The 22,301-nt window shown below is 36.8% G+C and overlaps 1 protein-coding gene and 1 pseudogene across 1 annotated transcript in view; both read right to left on the bottom strand.

Annotated features, from left to right (window-relative positions):
- Positions 1-555: 555 nt before the first annotated feature.
- LOC101967108 (large ribosomal subunit protein eL6 pseudogene) lies at positions 556-1,480 on the bottom strand (annotated as a pseudogene).
- A 12,476-nt stretch (positions 1,481-13,956) lies between these two features.
- The window catches only part of Tmem123 (transmembrane protein 123), a 62,179-nt gene continuing 53,834 nt past the window's right edge, over positions 13,957-22,301 (bottom strand). The window contains exons 4-6 of the mRNA XM_005329122.3: positions 20,952-21,224; positions 20,581-20,728; positions 13,957-16,367 (exon numbers count right to left, since the gene is read on the bottom strand). Of these exons, the coding sequence (XP_005329179.2) occupies positions 16,343-16,367; positions 20,581-20,728; positions 20,952-21,224 (446 nt within the window). The 3' untranslated portion in view covers positions 13,957-16,342. The remainder of the gene's footprint in view (positions 16,368-20,580; positions 20,729-20,951; positions 21,225-22,301) is intronic.

The raw sequence follows: 22,301 nt of genomic DNA on the forward strand, positions 1-22,301 counted from the left end.
AAACCAAAACTCTCAAACATTCATGCAATGTCACTGCAAATGACCTGGGACCAAGGCAAGCCCATTGCACAATGGAGAGTCCTCCCTCTAAGCAACATTGGGTAGGCTGACAAGGAAATTGCCATGCGTCATTCCTACTTGGCTATGGCTCTCAGCGCTGAGTGAAGAAACCTAGATGCAAAGGAAACATGATTCTGCAGTACTATGGCTGGGGCTGTAGCTAAGTGGTAGAGCACTTGCCTTGCAGGTGTGAGACCCTGGGTTTGGTCCCCAGCACCACATAAAAATAAATAAGTAAAATAAAGTATTGCATCCAAATACAACTTAAAAAAAAACAAAACAAAACAAAAAACTAGGAAGGACCAGGCTCCATTGCCCAAGGAGTTCTCTTCCAATCCCACTCCATAGCACAGGAAAAATCCTCATTATGCTAGCGGAGTCCCACCCCACATCCAGGAAGGAAAGAATATATGTTTAAAAGACCAAATTGATGGTGGCAAAATAAAAAAGCAGACATACAACATGTATCAATTATTTAGATTCTTGGTAAGAAATTTAGGACACCAATTTGTGAAGATAAACTCTCGTTAGAGCAAAATGGAGCACATGTTGCCCTGGCGCTGAGAAATAGCTATGGTTTGGGGTTAAATTTGTGAGTCCACAGCTTTCTGATTAACTTAGTGCTGCTCTGTAATCTTGTATTGCTATTTCTCTGCACCAAAGATCTCATCATCTTGGCATCTGGCTTCCTTGAAGCATCAGTAAGGTGTTTTGGAGTTTTCACGTTGCTAATCTCAACCTTTGTGGACGTGGCAATAACAAATTTCTGGTGTGTTCCACACAAAGGAACCTATTACACAGAGATCCAGTGAAAAGTAACAAGCCGCTGTTCAGCTGCTTCAGGAGTATCACTCTTAACCTCTGTGGCGCTCAGTGAGGATGATCAAGATAGTCCCAGGAATGGTGCTCAGTTTTCGCATATGCTGACTGAAGGGGTTTTTGCTGCGACTCAATAGCTTTTGTGGCACCTTAAGTAGGATGTAGGTATTTTGTGAAGTTTAACCACCCTGGTACCAGTATTTTTGTCACCACTGTTTTTGTGAACAGTAGCAACAAACTTCTTTTCAACCTTGAAATATATAGGTAAGGAGCATCTGCCAATTCCTCTAACCAGGACAGGGTTTCAACTGCAGTAGAGCTTTCTCTTTCTGCCTTAGGGTTACCCTTTTTAACCATAACAAACACATCAGCCTTTTTTGTTTTAAACTTTATCTTTTTATTTTGGTTTGTTATATATGACAGCAGAATGCATTACAATTCATATTACACATATAGAGCCCATCTTTTCATATCTCTGGCTGTATACAAAGTGTATTCACATTATTCATGTCTTCATACATGTACTTAGGGTAATGACGTCCATCTCATTCTACCATCTTTTTTACACTCTTTACCCGCTCACTTCCCTGCTGAGGGCCATTACCAAGTAGGAATGACGCATCGAAATTTCCTTGCCAAGCGTACCCCATGCTGCTTAGAGGACATTTGATGGAACATTGCATGCATGCTTTAATAAGGTGACCTTGCTCAAGGACCAAGGCGGATTCGGGTTTAGAGCTGATCAGGTTTGAGGAAGTAACCGGCTCCTTGAGTTTAAGGCGTTGCCAGTTTAAGATAATGGGTTTTAGGGAAGTTGGAAGTTGAAGATTATTGCTGGGATTAGGGTGTTCCTGCTGCTTGTTCCCATTGAGTTCTCGTGAGATTAAAATGGGATTTGGAGAGAGCCTCGTGGTGTAGGTGGTTGGTGCGGGAGACAGCAGAACGCGTTTGCCCCTGGACCTGTGTGGAGGTGGTGTGAGAGCTGGAATAAAGAATTGCTGTTTGAACCTACAAAGCTGTGAGTGCCTCGTGATTCTGGTGCCAAGCCGAGACATTGGCCTTGGCATTATGGTGGCCCGTACTTGGGATGTCTGAAGCTTGGGGGTAAGTGAATTTGCTCGATCCTGAAGGAGAGCAAAAAAATGGGTGACCATTTCAAAAAACAACGTGTTCTTGTTTTGATTTATTTTGTTTTTATTTCAAGTTGCCTGTTCCTAGAACTTTCTCAGGCAAACTGGGGAAAATGGTTGACTCAAGGTTTGAAGTTTTTCGCCTCCGAGGAAGAGAGATTGTTAGAGGAAGGAGGCACCCCAGTAAGACCAAGAAAAATTAGGGCATATGTTGATATGATACAAAAATGTAGCCCATGGCTTTTTAAAGACGAGTTATTAAGTATATCAAAGGGGCCATCATGGTATCCTGTAGAAGGATTTTTCTTGAACAAGAAAGAGATGGCTAGTTCTGTTTACTATACTTGTCTAAGATCTTGGTTTTTTTACAGACATCTGATTAATTTACAAAGCTAAAATGTTAAAATATCAACCACTAGATATGAAATCAAGTACTCTTTACTTATTAAGTTCCATAAAGTAATAAATTTAAGCATTATGTGTATTTTCATAAATTGGTGAATGGAAAAAGGTTTATTATTGCTTTGGTCTGTGTCTTTGCTGAAACAAGGTTACTAAGTATTAAGATTCTATCATGTGTAATTTATATACAAAGTGTATAAGAAGTTTCAGTTGGGTTTCAATTACAGTATAATAGTACCTTAGAAAACATGAAAATATTTCATCTTATTAAAGTGGAGTAATTTTATAAGGGTTGTTTCAGAATGTGAATTTATAAAAAGCGTTAACGGTTAAAAAAGGGATATAAAAAGGTTCAAGATGTAGAAATATATTTTAATATAAAAGGTTAAAGGTTAAATAAATGTTTCTAGATGAGATAATCTGTGTGGTAAATTAAAAGGTTGTAAATGCTATTTAAAAAGATTTTGAAGAAACTAGACTTACTTTAAAAGCTTGAGAAAGGAAGAAAGAAGAAAAAGGTATTTGTACATGGCAGATTGAGACAAAGCTTCTCAATGGAGTTAAAAAAAAAAAAAGCCTTTGGTTGAAGGGCAGCCATGTAAACTAATATTAAGCGATTTAAACAGAATATAAGCCTCGTTTAAAAGAGTGAAGCTGTAGGTGGTGAAAAAGTACATTTAAAAGTACAGTATAGATGATATTTAAAAGGCTTTAAAAGGTTAAATTGAAGGTGGTCGAGATACCTTCATGGCGGATAAAAGATTGCTTTACTCAAACTATTAACTATTAAAATATATTTATTAAACTAAAAAGAGGGAGATGAGATAATCTTTGTGTGGTAAAGTAAAAGGTTGTAAAATATCTAAATAAGTTGCTAAAGGCTTTAAAAGGTTAAATTGAAGGTGGTTAAGATGCCTTCATGACGGAGAAAAAAAAATAACCCATGAAAATGGGAAGATAATAAGATAAAAGATTTAGATAAAGAAGATTAAAAATTTGAAGTGGAAAACTTCAAAAACAGAAGTACAGAAAGGTAAAAAAAAAAGAGAGAAGATGTAGAAAGATAAAAAAGATATAGGAAGATAAAAAAGATGTAGAAAGACAAGAATTTTAAACCCACAAAATAGGAAACAAAAGAAAACTAGGAGAGAAAAAAGCTACTAAGGGTAAATATAAAAACCTTAGAAGAAAACTAGAAGATAGAAATAAGACAGAAAATGGTTAAAAATGTCAAGTAAAGGTATTTCAGATAGAAAATGCAAAAGGCTAAGACAACTATGGTTTAAAACCACATCTAAAAATTAAAAGGACTAAAGTAATTCTAAAAAACTAAGGCAGAATTCTTTTTGAAAGACTTAAATTTAAAAGGATCTTAAAGGGGTATATATCCCCCAAAGATAAACTTAAAATAACCCTTTTTTACTCTAAACTTTCTAAACTTGGATTCATTAGGACTTAGTGCTGCGGAAAGACATATGTATCCGAAAAATGTACATAAGCCTAAGGTACTTTGGAAAGATATTCTAACAGGACAATGGAAAGGTCCCGACCCAGTTATTGTCTGGAGTCGGGGTTCCGTTTGTGTGTTCCCACAGGGAGAACAGCAGCCGATTTGGATTCCAGAGAGGTTAACCAAAACAATTTCTACAGAAAAAGAAGATGATTTGACTGAAATCCATAACAGCTGAAATCCAGAGCTCCAGCTTGGCTATTCTTACATCTGCGACAGTGATTAACCACGGTGCCTTTTTTTTCAATATCTATTTTATTATTGCATTTTTCCCACATCGTAGTTCTATTTTATTTTTTGAGCTCATACAAACCTAGGTTAATGTTTTTCTGATCAGTTTTGTTTTTTGACTGTTTTTTATTTTTTGACTGTGGAGTTTTTAAACATTGCAATGGAGATTTTACCTAGGTAAAGCTACAAGGCCATTATTATTGTCTTATGTGTTGTATGTTATGTCTGCACTGTTTTGTGTTGCATGTCAGTATGTGTGTATGTCCATATTTTTCTATGAGGAGCGCTCATGAAAAAATGGATCCGAATTTTTTTTTTATTCACGTGATTTAAGTGGTTTAATCTAATTAGGTAAACAGCTGTTAATGATTGTTTTCAAAGGTGGTTAATAGATCTGTTTGCTTACTATTGTTTTTAAAGGTGATTAACAGATCTGTTTGTTTACTTTCACTTTTCCTTTTCATCATATTTAATAATTCTGTTCAGGATAATGTCTCTTTAACATCATTGCCAGAATTCCCATCTCCATCCCGGTGCCGGTGAAGACTAAGAAAACCAAACTACAGCTTCTATGATAGCTACCACAGTAAACTGTATAAACTGATGCATCAATGAATATAACTCAACAAGTAATGCTCAATCAAGGACTTGATTTACTTTGGGAGGAAATGGACATATTGATAGACTCCTCCGATTTGAACTGCCTGCAGAACTTGCCTGGACTATATATCAGTTGCATGCATTGTGAACTATCGTCTGGTGCAGCGAATTGTGGTACTGCTGGCATATTTTTGCTGATGGTGTCACCAGTGATGCAATTTCCTTGCCAGCGCACCCCATGTTAATTGTGGTAATGCTGACATCTTTGCTGATGGTGTCACCAGTGATGCAATTTTTCCAAAGGAGCCGTCAATTGGCTTGGTGTTGTGGCATTTCTGTATCTTCCTCCCTTCTACTAGTGATGGTCTAAAATTTGGGGGCCAACAGAGGTGAGGCAAGAACCTCACCCCCCCACTGGCACCAAGGTTAAATTTGGGGGCCAACAGAGGTGAGGCAAGAACCTCACCCCCCCACTGGTGCTTAGGCCTATTTACAAGCATGGCTGAATGCTGGACCGGTAGTCAGCGACGGGTTGATCTGATTGCAGTGGATTCAACCTAAGACAGGGGACTGACGCCTAGAGGTCAGTTCATCCGATGACGGGTAAGAACCATATGTTGAATTGGACAACCTACCAGGCACGGTCCTAAGCCGCATTGCTTGTTGTTTAATTAATCAGAAGGGGGGAGATGCTGAGGGCCATTACCAAGTAGGAATGACGCATCGAAATTTCCTTGCCAAGCGTACCCCATGCTGCTTAGAGGACATTTGATGGAACATTGCATGCATGCTTTAATAAGGTGACCTTGCTCAAGGACCAAGGCGGATTCGGGTTTAGAGCTGATCAGGTTTGAGGAAGTAACCGGCTCCTTGAGTTTAAGGCGTTGCCAGTTTAAGATAATGGGTTTTAGGGAAGTTGGAAGTTGAAGATTATTGCTGGGATTAGGGTGTTCCTGCTGCTTGTTCCCATTGAGTTCTCGTGAGATTAAAATGGGATTTGGAGAGAGCCTCGTGGTGTAGGTGGTTGGTGCGGGAGACAGCAGAACGCGTTTGCCCCTGGACCTGTGTGGAGGTGGTGTGAGAGCTGGAATAAAGAATTGCTGTTTGAACCTACAAAGCTGTGAGTGCCTCGTGATTCTGGTGCCAAGCCGAGACATTGGCCTTGGCACTTCCCCCCTCCCATTTGTTCTATCTAGAGTTCCTCTAATCTTCCCATGTTTTCCCTCCTAACTTCACTATGAATCAGCCTCCTTATATCAGAGAAAACATTTGGTTTTGGGGATTGGCTAACTTCACTTGGTATTATATTCTCCAACTCCATCCATTTACCTACAAATGTGATGATTTTATTCTCTTCTATTGCTGAGTAATATTCCATTGTGTATATATGCCACATTTTCCTTATCCATTCATCTACTGACAGGCATCTAATTTGGTTCCACAGTCTCACTATTGTGAATTGTGCTGCTATAAACATTGATGTGGCTGTGTCCCAGTAGTATGCCATTTTTTTTAAAGTTCTTCGAATATAGACCAAGGAGTGGGCTAGCTGAGTCAAATGGTGGTTCAATTCCAAGTTTCCAAGGAATCTCCATACTGCTTTCCATGTTAGTTGCACCAATATGCAGTCCCACCAACAATGTATGAATGTGTCCTTTTCCCCACATTCTCGCCAGCACTTATTGTTGTTTGTATTCTTAATAGCTCCATTCTGACTGGAGTGAGATGAAATCTTAATTTTTTAAAAAAATGTATATAAATTTTTAGGAGTAGATGGACATAATACCTTTATTTTGTTTATTTATTTTTATATGGTTCTGAGAATCAAACTCATTGCCTTACATGTATAAGGCAAACACTCTACCACTGAGCCACAGCCCCTGCCCCTTAGTTTTGATTTACATTTCTTATGTTGAACATTTTTTTCATATTTGTTGATTGATTGTATATCACCTTCTGTGAGGTATCTGTTCAGTTTCTTAGCCTATTTATTAATTATTTGGGTTTCTTTTTGGTGTTTAGCTTTTTGTGTTCTTTATATACCCTGGAGATTAGTGCTCTGATGTGCAAGTGGTAAAAATTTGTTCCCAAAATGTAGTCTCTCTATTCACCTCACTGATCGTTTCTTTTGCTAAGAAGCTTTTTAGTTTGAATTCATCCCATTTATTAATTCTTGATTTTAATTCTTGCATTATAGGAGTCTTATTAAGGAAATAGGGGTCTAATCCGATATGATGGAGACTGGGGCCTACTTTTTCTTCTATTGGACACAGGATCTCTGGTTTAATTCCTTGGTCCTTGATCTACTTTGAGTTAAGTTTTGTGCATGGTGAGAGATATGGGTTTAATTTCATTTTGTTGGGGCTGGGGATGTGGCTCAAGCGGTAGCGCGCTCGCCTGGCATGCGTGCGGCCCGGGTTCGATCCTCAGCACCACATACCAACAAAGATGTTGTGTCCACCGAGAACTAAAAAATAAATATTAAAAAAAAAAATTCTCTCTCATTTTGTTGCATGTGAATTTCCAGTTTTCCCAGTGCCATTTGTTGAAGAGGCTATCTTTTCTCCAATGTATGTTTTTGGTGCCTTTGTCTAATATAAGATAACTGTACTTATGTGGGTTAGTCTCTGTGTTTTCTATTCTGTACCATTAGTTTATAGGTCTATTTTGGCACCAATACCATGCCGTTTTTGTTATTATTGCTCTATAGTATAGTTTAAGGTCTGGTATTTCACCTGCTTCACTCTTCCTACTAAGGATTGATTTAGCTATTCTGGGTCTCTTATTTTTCCAGATGAATTTCATGATTGCTTTTTCTATTTCTATGAGGAATGTGATTGGGATTTTGATTGGAATTGCATTAAATCTGTATAGTGCTTTTGGTAGTATGGTCATTTTGGTAATATTAATTCTGCCTATCCAAGAGCAAGGGAGATCTTTCCATCTTCTAAGGTCTTCTTTGATTTCTTTCTTTAGGGTTCTATAGTTTTCATTGTAGATGTCTTTCACCTCTTTTGTTGATTCCCAAGTTTTTTTTTTTTTTTTTTTGAGGCTATTGAGAATGGGGTAGTTTTCCTCATTTCCCTTACAGAGGATTTGTCACTGATATACAGAAATGCTTTTGATTTATGGGTGTTGATTTTGTATACTACTACTTTGTTGAATTCATTCCTAGTTCTAGAAGTTTTCTGGTGGAATTTTTTGGGTCTTCTAGGTATACATCATATCGTCGGCAAATAGTGCTAATTTGAGTTCTTCTTTTCCTATCTGTATCCCTTTAATTTCTTTTGTCTAATTGCTCTGGCCAGTGTTTCAAGAACCATGCTAAGTAGAAGTGGTGAAAGAGGGCATCCCTATCTTGTTCCAGGTTTTAGAGAAAATTCTTTCATTTTTTCTCTATTTAAAATGTTGTTGGCCTGAGGCTTAGCATTTATAGCTTTTACAATGTGTAGATATGTTCCTGTTACCCCTTAGTTTTTCTAGTGTTTGAACATGAAGGGGTGCTATATTTTGCCGAATGCTTTTTCTGCATCTACTGAGATGATCATATGATTCTTATGTTTAAGTCTATTGATGTGATGAATTACACTTATTAATTTCCATATGTTGAACCAACCTTGCATCCCTGGGATGAACCCCACTTGATTGTGGTGCACTATATTTTTGATGTTTTTGTATTTTGTTTGCAATAATTTTATTGAGAATTTTTGCATCTATGTTCATTAGAGATATTGGCCTGAAGTTTTCTTTCTTTGATGTGTCTTTGGTTTTGGAATCAGGGTGACATTGGCCTCATAAAACGAATTTGGAAGTGCTCCTTCTTTTTCTATTTCCTGAAATAAATGGAAGAGTATTGGTATTAGTTCTTCTTTAAAGGCTTTGTAGAACTCAGCTGTATATCCATCTGGTCCTGGGCTTTTCTTAGTTGGTAGGCTGCTGATGGCATCTTCTATTCCATCACTTGAAAGTGATCTGTTTAAATTGTGAATATCATCCTGATTCAATTTGGGCAAATCATATAACTCTAGAAATTTGTCAATGCCTTTAGTATCTTCTATTTTATTGGAGTACAAGTTTTCAAAACAATTTCTAATTATCTTCTGTATTTCTGTAGTGTCTGTTGTGATATTTTGTTTTTCATCATGTATGTTAGTAATTTGAGTTTTCTCTCTCTTTTTTATTAGCATGGCTGTCAATTTTATTTATTTTTTCAAAGAACCAACTTTTTGTTGTCAATTTTTTTAATTGTTTCTTTTTTTTCAATTTCATTGATTTCAGCTCTGATTTTAATTATTTCCTATCTTCTACTGCTTTTGGTGTTTATTTTTTGTTCTTTTTTCTAGGGCTTTGAGATGTAATGTCAAAGTAATTTATTTGTTGACTTTTTCTTCTTTTAAGAAATGAACTCCATGCAATGAACTTTCCTCTTAGTACTGCCTTTATAGTGTCCCAGAGATTTCAACATGTTGTATCTGTGTTCTTCTTCAGCTCTAAGAATCTTTTAATCTCCTCCTTGGTGTCTTTTGCAGCCCATTGTTCATTCAGTAGCATATTATTTAGTCTCCAGATGTTGGAGTAGCTTGTATTTTTTATTTTATCATTGATTTCTAATTTCATTCCATTCTGATAGAATGCAGGGTAGTAGCTCTACTTTTTTTAATTTGGTAAGAGTTACTTTGTGACATAGTATATGGTCTATTTTAGAGAAGGATCCATGTGCTGCTGAGAACAAAGTATATTCGTTCATTGAAGGATGAAATATTCTATGTCAGTTAAGTCTAAGTTATTGATTGTATTATTTAGTTCTAGTTTCTTTGTTTAGCTTTTGTTTGGATGATCTATCCAGTGGTAAAAGAGGTGTGTTAAAAGTCAACCAGAATTATTGTGTTATGGTCTATTTGACTCTTGAACCTGATAAGAGTATGTCTGATGATCATAGATGCTCCATTGTTTGGGGCATATAAATTTATTATTGTTATGTCTCATTGATGAATTGTTGTCTTAAGCAGTATGAAATATCCTTTTTTATCCCTTTTAATTAACTTTGGCTTGAGTTCTACTTTATTTGATATGAGGATGGAAACCCCTGTTTGTTTCCGCAGTCCATGTGAGCAGTATGATTTTTCCCAACCTTTCACCTTCAGTCTGTGGATGCGTTTTCCTATGAGATGAGTCTCTTGGAGGCAGCATATTGTTTTTAAAAAATCCAATCTGCCAGTATGTCTTTTAATTGGTGAGTTTAAGCCACTAACATTCAGGGTTATTATTAAGACATGATTTGTATTTCCAGCCATTTTTTTTTATTTTTGGTATTTAACTTGACTTGGTTTCTCTGTTGATTAGTTTTTCCTTTAGTGTAATGCATCCCTTTGCTGATTCTCATGTTTTTTCAATTCCTCTTCATGGAATATTTTACCAAGATATTCTGTAGCGCAGGATTTTGAGTTATTAAGATCTTTCAACTTTTTGTTTATCATGGAAGGTTTTTATTTCATCATCAAATCTAAAGCTTAATTTTGCTGGGTATAAATAGTTGACATCCATGTTTTCTCAGAGCTTGATATTAGCAGCAGGAGAAAGGAGAGGAAGTAAATTTGGGTAGATAAGTAAGTGAGAAGAAAGCAGAGTACATAAAACAAACACATATATATATATCAAGAAAAATTGTTAAAATAGCAGAAATTGGTGGGGGGAAAAAGAAAAAATTAATACAATTAAAAAGAATATACAACACAACTATAATATACTATTCATACATTCCAGTCCTCAAAATCCTAATTCATGTAAAGTATTTGGTTTCACATATGTTGGGGATGTGAGGGCTGGAGAAAGGAGAGGGAGAGGGGGAAAAAAAGAAAAAAAATCTTGAAGGAAGGCATAAGACTTGTTTTGATTGGAGGTCAGTGTCTTTCCTGCTTCCCTTCTCATCCAATAGGTGGGGTCATCTGTTGTTAGCTGGTATCTCCACCTCAGGAAGGTGAAGGTAACCAGGGTGTCATTGCGCCAGGTTAGCGGCTGCTGGGGAAAGGGGGTTGTTAGAAACTGGAAGATGGTGATGAAGGTGACCCAAGATAGAGGCTCCTGCATTCAGTGGTGGAGTGTCAGTTCGGGTGTGGGGAGTCCAGCGATGGTGTTGGATGAGTTCAATGGCAAGCTCTGTGGCTTGTAGTGTCAGCTGACTTCAAAGCCTGTGTGAAGTTCCCCGGTGCAGGCAGGCTACTGCAATTAGGGGATTATGTCTGCTGCTAATATCAAGCTCTGAAAAAAGAAAAAAAAAATGGAGAGTCCCAAGATGGCAGCCACTGGTGGAGCCCCATGTTGGTAGATGGGGGTCCACACTGGGGTAGTGGCATCTTGACAGTTCCTACTCACAGGAAGCTGCCGGGTGTCCTGTGTGGGAGTGGCATCCATGATTTTTGCTTGGGTGGCCAGTCAAAAGTTCTTTGTGGGTGCTGCTGCTGCCACCAGTGGTCTCTCATGGGGAACCTGGTAGTCCAGCGTGGGCATATAGTTGGGAGACCTACTCTGACACTGAGGCCTGGACAGGTACGCTGCTTCCTGGCAGAGCAGTATTCTCACAACTTGGATCCCAGGTCACAGAGTGACACAGACTGCTGCCTCCTTCTGGGCCGCTGTCTTGGGTCCCACCTATTTTCTGGCATCAGCCTTTTTGCATCCAGGTTTTCTTTAGTGTCCAGTATCTGGTCTACAAGCAATGAGGGGAGGTGTCTTATCTAGCTACCACTTTAAATAATTTTGTCTTTAGCAGTCAATTTGTTAAAGTTTGTGGACCCACTTGTGGTGGCAGTGGCACAGGTGTCTGATTAGTGACACCTGTGGAACTCCTATGGAGCAACAGCCCAAAGCATGGGTCCATGTGGAGGGACCATGGTCAAGAGGTTGAGTATGTAATGGCATAGGCTCCCAGAGTCAGGCATTCCAGCTGATGAGTTGATAAGTGGGTGCTTATGAAGCAGCCAGGGAACTGGAGGTAAGAGCATGTGTGTGCACATGGCTACAGTGCCTAAGATCAAGGTGACGCCTAGTTCTCTGTGGTGGCTGAGCTGGTGTCTGGGCATATACAAGGAGACAGTGGCTTTAGGATCTTAGGAGTGAGTACTTTTGCTGTAGTAGTAGCTTTGGTGTTTGAGATGTGGGCATGCTGCACAGCCTTGGAGCCAGGGTCTGGAGCATGGTCTAGCTTTCAGTGGCAGTTGAACCTGGTGTCTGGAGCACTGACATGAACAGACTTGACTCTAGAGGATAAGGTACAAACTAGCTTGCTACGGCAATGGCTCCCATGTCTGAAGTGTGTGTGGGTATAGTACACAGCCCATATAGAGAATGTATTTGCACAGAGGTCACAGGTTTAAGCACTAGGTACATTCAGGGGGTTGGGAAAGATGGCAGCTCTCATCCTAGAGTGGCAAATACTGGTTGCTTCATGAAGAAAGGGGGTTTGGGGGCTCTCTTTGCTCTAGTGGAAATGGCTATTAACTTTGTGCAAAAAGATGCTGGTGTCCTTAGTGAAGCAGCCCAGGTGGTTTATACCCATAGCCTCTACTTCTTAGCTCTCTGCTTGTCAAGTATCCAATCCCACCAGCAATCTTTTATATGTGGATATTCTTTGTTTTGCTCCAGATTCTTAAATGGATCCTTGAATCCTCCCAGGGCTAGTTTGGTTTGTGGGTAGCTATACTTGGTACTGTCTCTTCTGTCAACTGAGTGATGTCATTAGCCGACATTTCTGTATATTTCATATGTAGTTTTCTAGGCACATATAACAATTTCTTAAAAAGGGATTAGCTGAAAAACCAAGAGGACCTCCTCCCCACCTCCAGACATAATCTTTAACTCAAGACCAATCAGTCAAAAGCAAGTTACACAAGCCCAGAGTAAAGCCACAGAAAGCTGGGGAGGGAAGATTTATAAAGAAAAAAAAATACTAAAAGGCTTTTTTAAAATCTTAGAAAACTGAACTTATTAATAGAGAGTATCTGCTATGGCTTGAATGCTTGTTCCCTCCCAAACTTAAATTGAAATTTAATTGCCAGTGTGACAGCACTGAAAGGTAAGACCTTGCAGAGGTGTTTTAGGTTATGAGGGCTCTGGTGGCATTAAGGGACGTTTTAGTCAGCTTTTTCATCATTGTGACCAAAAGACCTGACAAGAACAATTAAAGGAGTAAAATAATGGCTCAATTTTAGAGGTTCAGTCCATGGCTGGCCGAATTCATAGCTGTGGACCCAAGGTGAGGCAGAATATCGTGGTGGAAGGGCATGGCAACCAGGAAGCAGAAAGAGCTCCACTCACCAGTAATCTATTTCCTCCAGCCACATTCCACCTGCAGTTCACATCAGTGGATCAATCCACTTAATTAGGTTACAATTCTCACAATACAACCACTTTACCCCTGAAAATTCCTGCAGTGACTTTCATATGAGCTTTTGGGGGATACCTTATATCTACGCCATAACAAGGACTAACACTGTTATTTGGGAGTAGGTTCCAGTCCCTCTATACTCTTCATCACGTAATGATGCACAAGGCCCTTACCAGAGGCTGGCCCCTTGATCTTGAAACTTCTTATCTTTCAGAACCTTAACCCAATGAATTCCTAAATACTTTGAGGATAATCCTATGAAATTAGGACAGGAGTAATTTACATCCAAGGTCATACAGCTAGTAAGTAGTAGAGCAAGATTTAAACCTAAACAATGTTGAGTTCAGAGCTTACCTAAAGGAGGGTACTTTATTATATAAATAACGACAGCACCTTTTTTATTTTTGATTACTCCATAATATTTAAGTCACTCTGTAAAATGCCATACATTAATGTATTTGTAGCCAGTGTGTCTTGGAACAGTATGCTCTTAAAATTTCTGCCTAGCAGAAAAAAAGAACACATTCACATGAAAAATCCTCCAAGCAGTGGTTCTCAAAACTTTGGTGTATATCACAATAATCTACTGGGCTTATTAGATTGCTAGGTTCTACTTATAGTTTCTGGTTCAACAGGACAGGGTTGTGGTCTAAGAATTTGCATTTTTAAAAAAGTTTCAGATAAGGCTGCTGCTTGTCCAGGCAACTACATTTCAAATACCACTTCTTGGGACTGTTAGCTTAGCACCTGCAATCTCCCTTTGGGCTTTTGTTTTCTATTAATTTCTCTTGAATTTCACAAAATGACCAAGCACTAAACACTTTAAATGGAGAACAAATTTTATTCTAAAAATAGATCTCAGTAACAATGATATACCAAAAGCTGGTCATTATAAAAGAAAAAAAAAAGTTCACAGGAATTTTAAAAAAATTTTCTGAGAATACAAATTTTATCACTGTATACTGCCAACTTTCTATTTGAATTATTTCTATTATGGATTATCCAGAGAAGTTTTAAAATCAAAGCATGGCTTCTGCCTGATATTTAAACATTTAATAAGTACATTTTAAAGGAATGCAAAGAAAATCAAGCATTTGTATAAGTAAACAGAAGATAAATTTATGCTTACTGAAATGTGTTCCAAAGTAATATGTTGTTTTATATTACTGATTTTTCCAATTTCTGCAGATATTAAAAAACACTTTACTGAAAGTACTGATATTTGAAGGTAACAAATTATACTGCTTACAGACAGAAAGAACATAACTACAATATTCCCAACCTAAAAAGCAAACTTGCAAGGCAAAATTTAAACACTTAGTACTTAAAAAGTGATTTTCTGTTTTCAAAGTGCTAAAGAAGTAAATATTCAAGAAAAACTTCAGGCTGGTAACTGAAATATCAAAAATGCAAGAGATAAAACAAGTTCAACTGAAAAGGCCCTCACCACTATAAAGTATATCATAACTATATTTTGCAAAGAAATGAATGCAGTGTTTGCACAACCAGTTAAGGCCTAGCAATAACATAAACTTACCCATCAGCCCACATTTCAAACTAATCTAACCATACAAGTTTCATAAAATTTCCTCCATATTGCATGTGTCACAGATCCAATGATATCCATATTTTGAATAGTTTTTATCCATATCACCACATTAGTTGGCCAAAATGCACAGCAAGTAGACATGATCCTTTTATACCAAATTCTTGACATTGTCATTTTCTGCAAACCACAAGCTGATCACAAAAGTTACCTTATCTTTTGTTCCTATCATGTTCATTAGGAAATCTTAGCATATTTTTAACCTGTCAGAAATTGGTGTGATTTACTTTGGGTCCTCTAAGATAGAAATATTATCTTAGTATTTAGTGACTAAATAACTCTTGTTAAAAGTTCACCCTGAGTTTGAGTGCTGGAATATAAACTGTAAAACTAAAAACACTCCAAAATATAATGTGTAATTAAAAAAAAAATACTGTGCTTTTTTCCTCTTCATTAACATAGTGCATCTGAGAGTAACTCCTCTTAAACAGTGGAGTAGTCTAGGTGAATACCCAAAAGGAAGCAGGAAATTTCCTGATTAAAATAAGAATTTACTCCAACAATGTACTTAAGTATAAAAATGTCGTTTCCCCAAATCTGAGTCAAGTTAACAGTGTATGAAAATGCAGCACTTTCATCCTGCAGGTTTAGTAGCCTGGGGAGAGCCCATAATCCCTGGTTTAAAACAGCATTAATCTACAGTTTTGATAATACAAGGTTCTAAATATTATTCTGGGAAAAAAAATGGAGCTTTTTAAAGTTAGATGTTTTTACATTCTATTAAAAATTTCTAGGTTTTGAAAGCAGCTCTACATTTCTTCAAAATAGTCACTAAATATAAAATCAAGTGAATATGAAATAAAAGCAATTTCCAGTGGTGACAAAATTATCACAGTAGCAAATAATCTAGTTTTTCCTATAATGCTATTCTTACAACTGAGTTTTAAAAACATTGTGTTAAAACACTGCATTTGCCTAAATTACAGAGAAAAAAAGATTATATCAAACTAACACTGAAAGTTCAAAAAGAAATTAATAAAAATACATGCTCTCTAATGAATCATCAATAGGGTGTTTGGGGTTTTAGTTGAAGATTTTATTTTTGGGGAGTATGTATTGTTTCTAGATTAACTACTATAAAACAAATGTTGATGCTTTCTTAAATCATGTTTCAGACCTGGTTTACTCAATGGTGTAATTTCTGCTGTGGCATCAGTAATTAGGATATATCCAGCTCCAGAAAAGCACTGAAGTTCTTTGTGTGAGCAACAAAGACACTCAGGATCCTGAATGTTGTGACAATCTCCTTATTTGTGCACCCAGATGGCAGCCTGCCCTTTGGTGATATTGTCTTTCAATTACTGGTCCCATGGAACCAATGCCACAAAAAATGAGATAGGACTTGTCTTACTATGTATTTGCTAAAATTGAGTATGATCACTGTATAAGCTCCAAATATTTAAATACCTAACCAAGCCCTTTTTACCTATAGTAATGATGAAAAAAATCTATGCACATTTATGTAACAGGTTTTATATTATACACATGATGGTCCAATTATGCTTTTTTCTTATTTTCAAGAGAGCATTGTTTTAAAGTAGTAAAACCAAAGTGAACAGGGCTGCATCAATGTTTCTTCTTTCCTTGGTCCTTATATTTCCTTAAATGATGGCGTCATGTTCATCACTGAAATACAGTAAAAGTTAAAATTACTTTCTTTATATTTGTATCAACACTACTAATAGGAAGCCTGCATGGTGCCCATCTGTTGTCCCAGTAGCTTGGGAGTCTGAGGCAGAAGGATCGTAAATTTGAGGCCAGTCTCAGTAATTTAGCAAGGTCCAAAATAGCTTAGTGAAAGTTTTTTTTTTTTTTTTTTTTAAAGGGTTGGGGATGAAATGCTGAATGTTTTCTCCTATATATAAAGAAGGTGATTCATAGTGGGTACAGAAGGGGAGCATGGGAGGAACAGACTACCTCTAGATAGGGCAGAAGGCGTGAAGGGAAGGGGCATGGAATTAGAGAAAATGGTGGAATGAGATGGACATCATTATCCAAAGTACATGTATGAAGACATGAATCAAACCCTACAAATATATGCATATTTATAAAGAAAGTAGCATTACAACAATTTCAAGCTTCACAATCAAAACTGTCCCTGCTCAGTATAAAGTTCAAAGTATTCAGTATACCATGGTGGTTAAGATTTCAAACCAACCTGTTCTCAAATCTCAGCTCCTTAAAGGCTATATGACTTTGTGACTTTCTGCCAGTTGGCTATCATAACCATCTTTAAGCTATCAGATCCCTCTTTGAAAAGAACAACAACTTGTAAAGTGTTTTGTTAAGGCTTTACACCCATATCATTTAATCATCACAAGAACCCCATGAAAAAGTTTTTTTTTTTTTTTGGGGGGGGGTACCAGGGATTGAATCCAAGGGTGCTTAGCCCATAAGCCACATCCCCATCCCATTTATCTATTTATTTATTTGGTACTGGGGAACTCAGGGGCACTTGACCACTGAGCCATATCCCCAGCCTATTTTGTATTCATTTAGAGACAGTCTTGCCGAGCTGCGCAGCAGCCTTGCTTTTGCTGAGGCTAGCTTTTAACTCATCATCTTACTGACTCAGTCTCTCCAGCTGCTGGGATTACAGGCATGCGCCACTGTGCCCAGCTCCATTTTTCTACTCTGACACAGGGTCTCACTAAATTGCTGAAGCTACCCTTGAACTTGCAATTCTCCTGCATCAACCTCCAGTGCGGCTGGGATTACAGGTATGTGCCACTGTGCCTGGCCTGCAAAGGGCATCTTATTCATCATCTCATTTTGCAGAGAATTAGATGCTAAGCATTCATTTAAATGCTCTCCAGAGGCTGGGCTCTTGACCACACACACTATGATGCCTTGTTTATATAATACACAGTAAAGTGGCTATCTAGTCAACAACAAAACTAGACTCAAAACCAAGTCTGAGGCTAGGGAGAATGTGGAAATTAAGAGTTGCTATTAAATGGGTATAAAGTTTATTATGCAAGATGACTAAGTTGTAAAGATCTACTGTATAACATTGTAAGTAATCCAATATTATACTTAAGAATTTGTTGAGGGTGGATCTCATGTTAAATATTCTTACCACTACTTAAAACACAAAAACGGCACATGTAACTAAATTTGTCTTCCTCAAACATTCCTTTTAACCATTTCATTCTACAGTCTATGCAACTCCCTCTTCCCCCAGTACTGGGGATTGAACCTTGGGGCACCTTACCAATGAGCTACACCCCCAGCCCTTTTTGAGATAGGCTCTTGCTAAATTGCTCAGGTTGACCTAAAACCCTCGATAGTCCTGCCTCGGCCTCCTAAGCTGCTTGGATTACAGGTGTGCATCACAACACCTGGCTTCTCCATGCAGCTCTTAAGAAACAAAAGGAACTAAATTTTTTTATAATGTGTTATTATCCAATAAAAGGAAAGTTAGAAATGTCTATTAATGGTAGATATATGAAGTTTCAGTTTCTTTAATGGGACAAATATTGTCCTTACTTATGGAATGCCATTTTTTAAAACAACTTCAAAGTAATTTCTAGCTTTTAAAATAGACTTTGTTTTTAATGTAACACTAAAAAAACAACCAATTTGGGGCTGTGGCTCAGTGGTAGAGTGCTTGCCTAGCATGCACGAGGCACTGGGTTCAATCCTTAGTACCATATAGATGTAAAGATACTGTGTCCACCTAAAACTAAAAAATAAATATTAAAAAAATACAATGAATTTAAATTACAACATAGTACTTTCTCAGTTAATGGACTGTAAGATGTACCCTAATTTCAGAGATATTAATATATGGAGAAAAAAACCTCAAAATGTTGAAGTTATACTTGCTTATGTTATTTTCATCATCTACTGATTTATGCATGAAAATAGGAATTAAGTGAAATTTCTCAGGTGTTTGCTCTTGCCTGCACATTTCCCATATAATACAGGATTTTGGACACTGGCTTCTTTACATTGAGCATACAGCATTATCTGGTCATATGTATGTGGAAAAAAATCATTCCCAAAAGGCTAAAATTATGTACTTGGTACTTAATTTAAAATTTAAAAAAAGCAAGTTTGTTTCACTACTCAGTTAAATAAATGTATAAATGGCTAATTTACTATAATAAAAAAGTGCCTTTGGTGAAAGTAACCAAGAAAACAGATAAATCTCTAGAAATAGTGATTTTAAAAACTCATCTCAAATTGCTACACACTTTATTTTTGGACACAATACTTTTATTTATTTTTACATGGTGCTGAGGATTGAACCCAATGCATTGCATGTGCTAGGTTACATCCCCTGCCTTGTATGTGTTGACAGGAATTAATGTTTCTGAATACTTTAACCTCATAAAATACCACTCATTCTTTTAAAATGAGTTTGATATGTTGACTATGTCTTTTTTTACTTAAATATTTAAAAATAATTTAATATTTTTAAGTAACAGAATTTGCTAGATCCCACTTTCATTTACAAAATGACATTCGCTTTTGTCAATGAACTGAAATTTTCCGAAACTTTCCATCTATTCATTTAGTATCAACAGATACATTTGTATAAATACTTTTTTTTGGTATCGGGAACTAAACCCAGGGGTGCTCCACCACTGAGCTCTTTTTATTTTGAGAAGGAGCCTCTCCAAGTTGCCCAGGTGGCCTCGAACTTGCAATCCTCAGTCTCCCAAGTAGCTGGGATTACAGGGGTGAGCCACTGCACCCAGCAAAGTAATTCCTCTTTAATGTATCAAGAAGTCTGATTTGCTTTTATATGAAATCACACCTAGTGTCAAAAAATGAAGGATCACATGAAAATAGAAGGGAGACTAGTAGAGGAAGGAGACATGGGGAGGAAGAAGGCATGGAAAGGAAGGAGGGGAGTGAAAGGGAGGTACTAGGAAACAACTGACCAAATTCTGCTGTTCTTTTGTGCATGTACAAATATGTAACGATGAACCTCATCATTATGTAATTGTAATGTACCAATAAAAGTGTGGGGGGGAGAGAGATCATTTCAATGGCCTATTCCAATATTTCCCATAATGTATTCCACACAATACTAGTTCTGAGAGGTACATCAGCTCTACCTGAACAAAAGTAGGTCCATTCATTTAACAAATATTTCTGCAAAAAAAGTTGAGTATTTCATATTGTATTTCACTTTTGAAGTTACTAATGCACATCAGCATATTAAAAGTTCAGGGGAATTTTAAGTAGCCTATTTATTCAGTCCAGCATTTCCCAAAATTTTTTGATGTAAAAGCTTGGTGGGGGTGCACATGTCAATGATAACTGTTAACCTATAATTTTGAGCAAATTTTAGAAATTATTTATATTTATGTACATTACCAAAAGAATGAACTGGCTCTTGTACACATGCAATGGTTGGATGTGTCTATCCCAAATTCATGTCCCAATGTGATATTTGTTGATGGAGACTTTGGGGGGGTAATCAGATCATGAGGGCTAGTTAGAGGAATTTCTTTCGATTTGGTCTCTTTGTCATCACCAGTAAAAAACACCTGTTTACCAAAAATGCTTTCTCGTACCAAAAGACATAACACATACTAGGTCCATAGGCTGATGAGACCTGATATAGGATTTTTTGGGATTATTTGAGATTACAGGTATAAATAAATAAAAATCATTGGCTAAACTTTGGTTAAAATAAGATACAATTATGTTAATAGGTACATGCATCTGCTTTCATTTACAAGTGCAATTGCAGGCTTTATGTTAACAATTTACTTTGGGCAGAGGGAAGTAACAAAATATAAATCTATCCTTGAGATGAACATTGGCCTGACTGGCAATCTGTCATAATAGAGATGTGAAGAAATAGCCAATCAAAACTTACATTGTTCTATATCGGATGCCTCTTCTTGAATAGTAGATTTTGCAACCAATGTAAAGAATAGATAAAACGCCCAGTGTTAACACAATACCACCAACAAAGCTGCCAGTGTCAAATTTTGATTTTTCATTAAAATGAATGGTTGCTGTGACTAGAAGAAAATAGAGAACAAGCATTAGTGCGTTTTTTAAACATCATAATTAACTAAACATCATAATTAACTAAAACTTTTTGAATTTCTGTGTATGAATACTTATGTGAGACCAAGGGAAAATTTAGCACAGAAAGTTTCTATATTTTTGCAGAATGGAATGATGTGGTATTTAACAACTTATTTGCAGCACAGAAACAAACAGGTCAAATTTAATACGTACTTGTTAATGATGTCGCTAAACTATTTTGAGTTGTGGTTGTCCTAGATGTTGACATCTGGGATACGTTCTGTGAAACACTTGTTGCTTTGGATGTAGACTTTAAAGTAGTGGAAGTCGTATTTGTTGAGAACCCTGGTGTTGCCATCTTAGAAGTCATTACTGGTGTGATGGTGACATTTGTCACATTTTTTGAGACCAAGGTAACTGAAGTTGGTGATGGTTTCACAGTGGTGCTGCTGTTAGATTCAGATGTATAGTTGTTATGCATACTATCTGCAAGAAAGTCAAGAAACAAAACTGGTGCTATGATTTAGGGAAAAAAAAAATCCCACCATACTGTCACTTTCATGGGTACACACAACAAGAGATCAAACAAATATACTATACTGCAATAAAATATTTCAGACTAAGAATCCAACAGAAACCAGGCCCAGATTTATATAAAAAGTTAATTTTTGTGAAGATATTAAAAAGGTAAAACTCCAAAAACTGAGTTCCTTCTGTGCAAGGAGTGTCTTGACCTCTGTGTATGAACATCTTACCATTATTCTTATTACATTATACGGTTTCAACAAATGTTTTTGACTGGCTGATTAAACTAATCAGTATTTTAAAAAGGGTTTTTAATATCCCAAGTTTCTCCAGCACATCCTTCCACGAACTTCTGAGGACAATCAGTTGCTGCATGTTTCTCACCCCCAGGACTGGACACGAGTTACTTTTTGTAAGCATTATAAACAACACCTTACTGGATCATTCCTAAAATTTGAGTATTTTTTGGTATAAAATATTATTATGTCTACAAAAAGGAATAGGTACTAATTATGTCAACTCTACTTAAGTAAAACTCCTAATAATAAAAATAAAACTCCTAATAATAAAAATGTATTTCTTTTATTTCTCATTCAGTAAAGGTTTCTTTTTTTTGGTCGTATTCCATATGACCAAAAGCAATCCTTTCTATGTTAACAGTTTATAAAGTATCTTCTTTTAAAGTCCACAATTTTAACTATTTACTAAACTATAATAACCAAAGTACCCATAGTTGTAGACACTACCTAAAGAGTGAAAATTTAATTCATGGCTTGGGTTGTACCTCAGTGGTAGAACACTTGCCTAGTATGTGTGAAACAATGGGTTTGATTCTCTGTACCATCAATAAATAAATTAAGGTCCTTCAACAAATAATTTTTTTAAAAAACTTAATACATTTTTGTCCCTTTAATATGCTGTAATTTACTTCTGTATGTTTCCCGAATCTCAAAAGTTTGTTTTCAGGTTTTTTGGTTTCCTATGTTGCCTACATATATCCACTTTACTCTCTAGGTCCAAAGAGAGAGGGTGGGGGAA

This window comes from Ictidomys tridecemlineatus, chromosome 4, assembly GCF_052094955.1.
Source record: "Ictidomys tridecemlineatus isolate mIctTri1 chromosome 4, mIctTri1.hap1, whole genome shotgun sequence".
Taxonomy (NCBI): Eukaryota; Metazoa; Chordata; class Mammalia; order Rodentia; family Sciuridae; genus Ictidomys; species Ictidomys tridecemlineatus.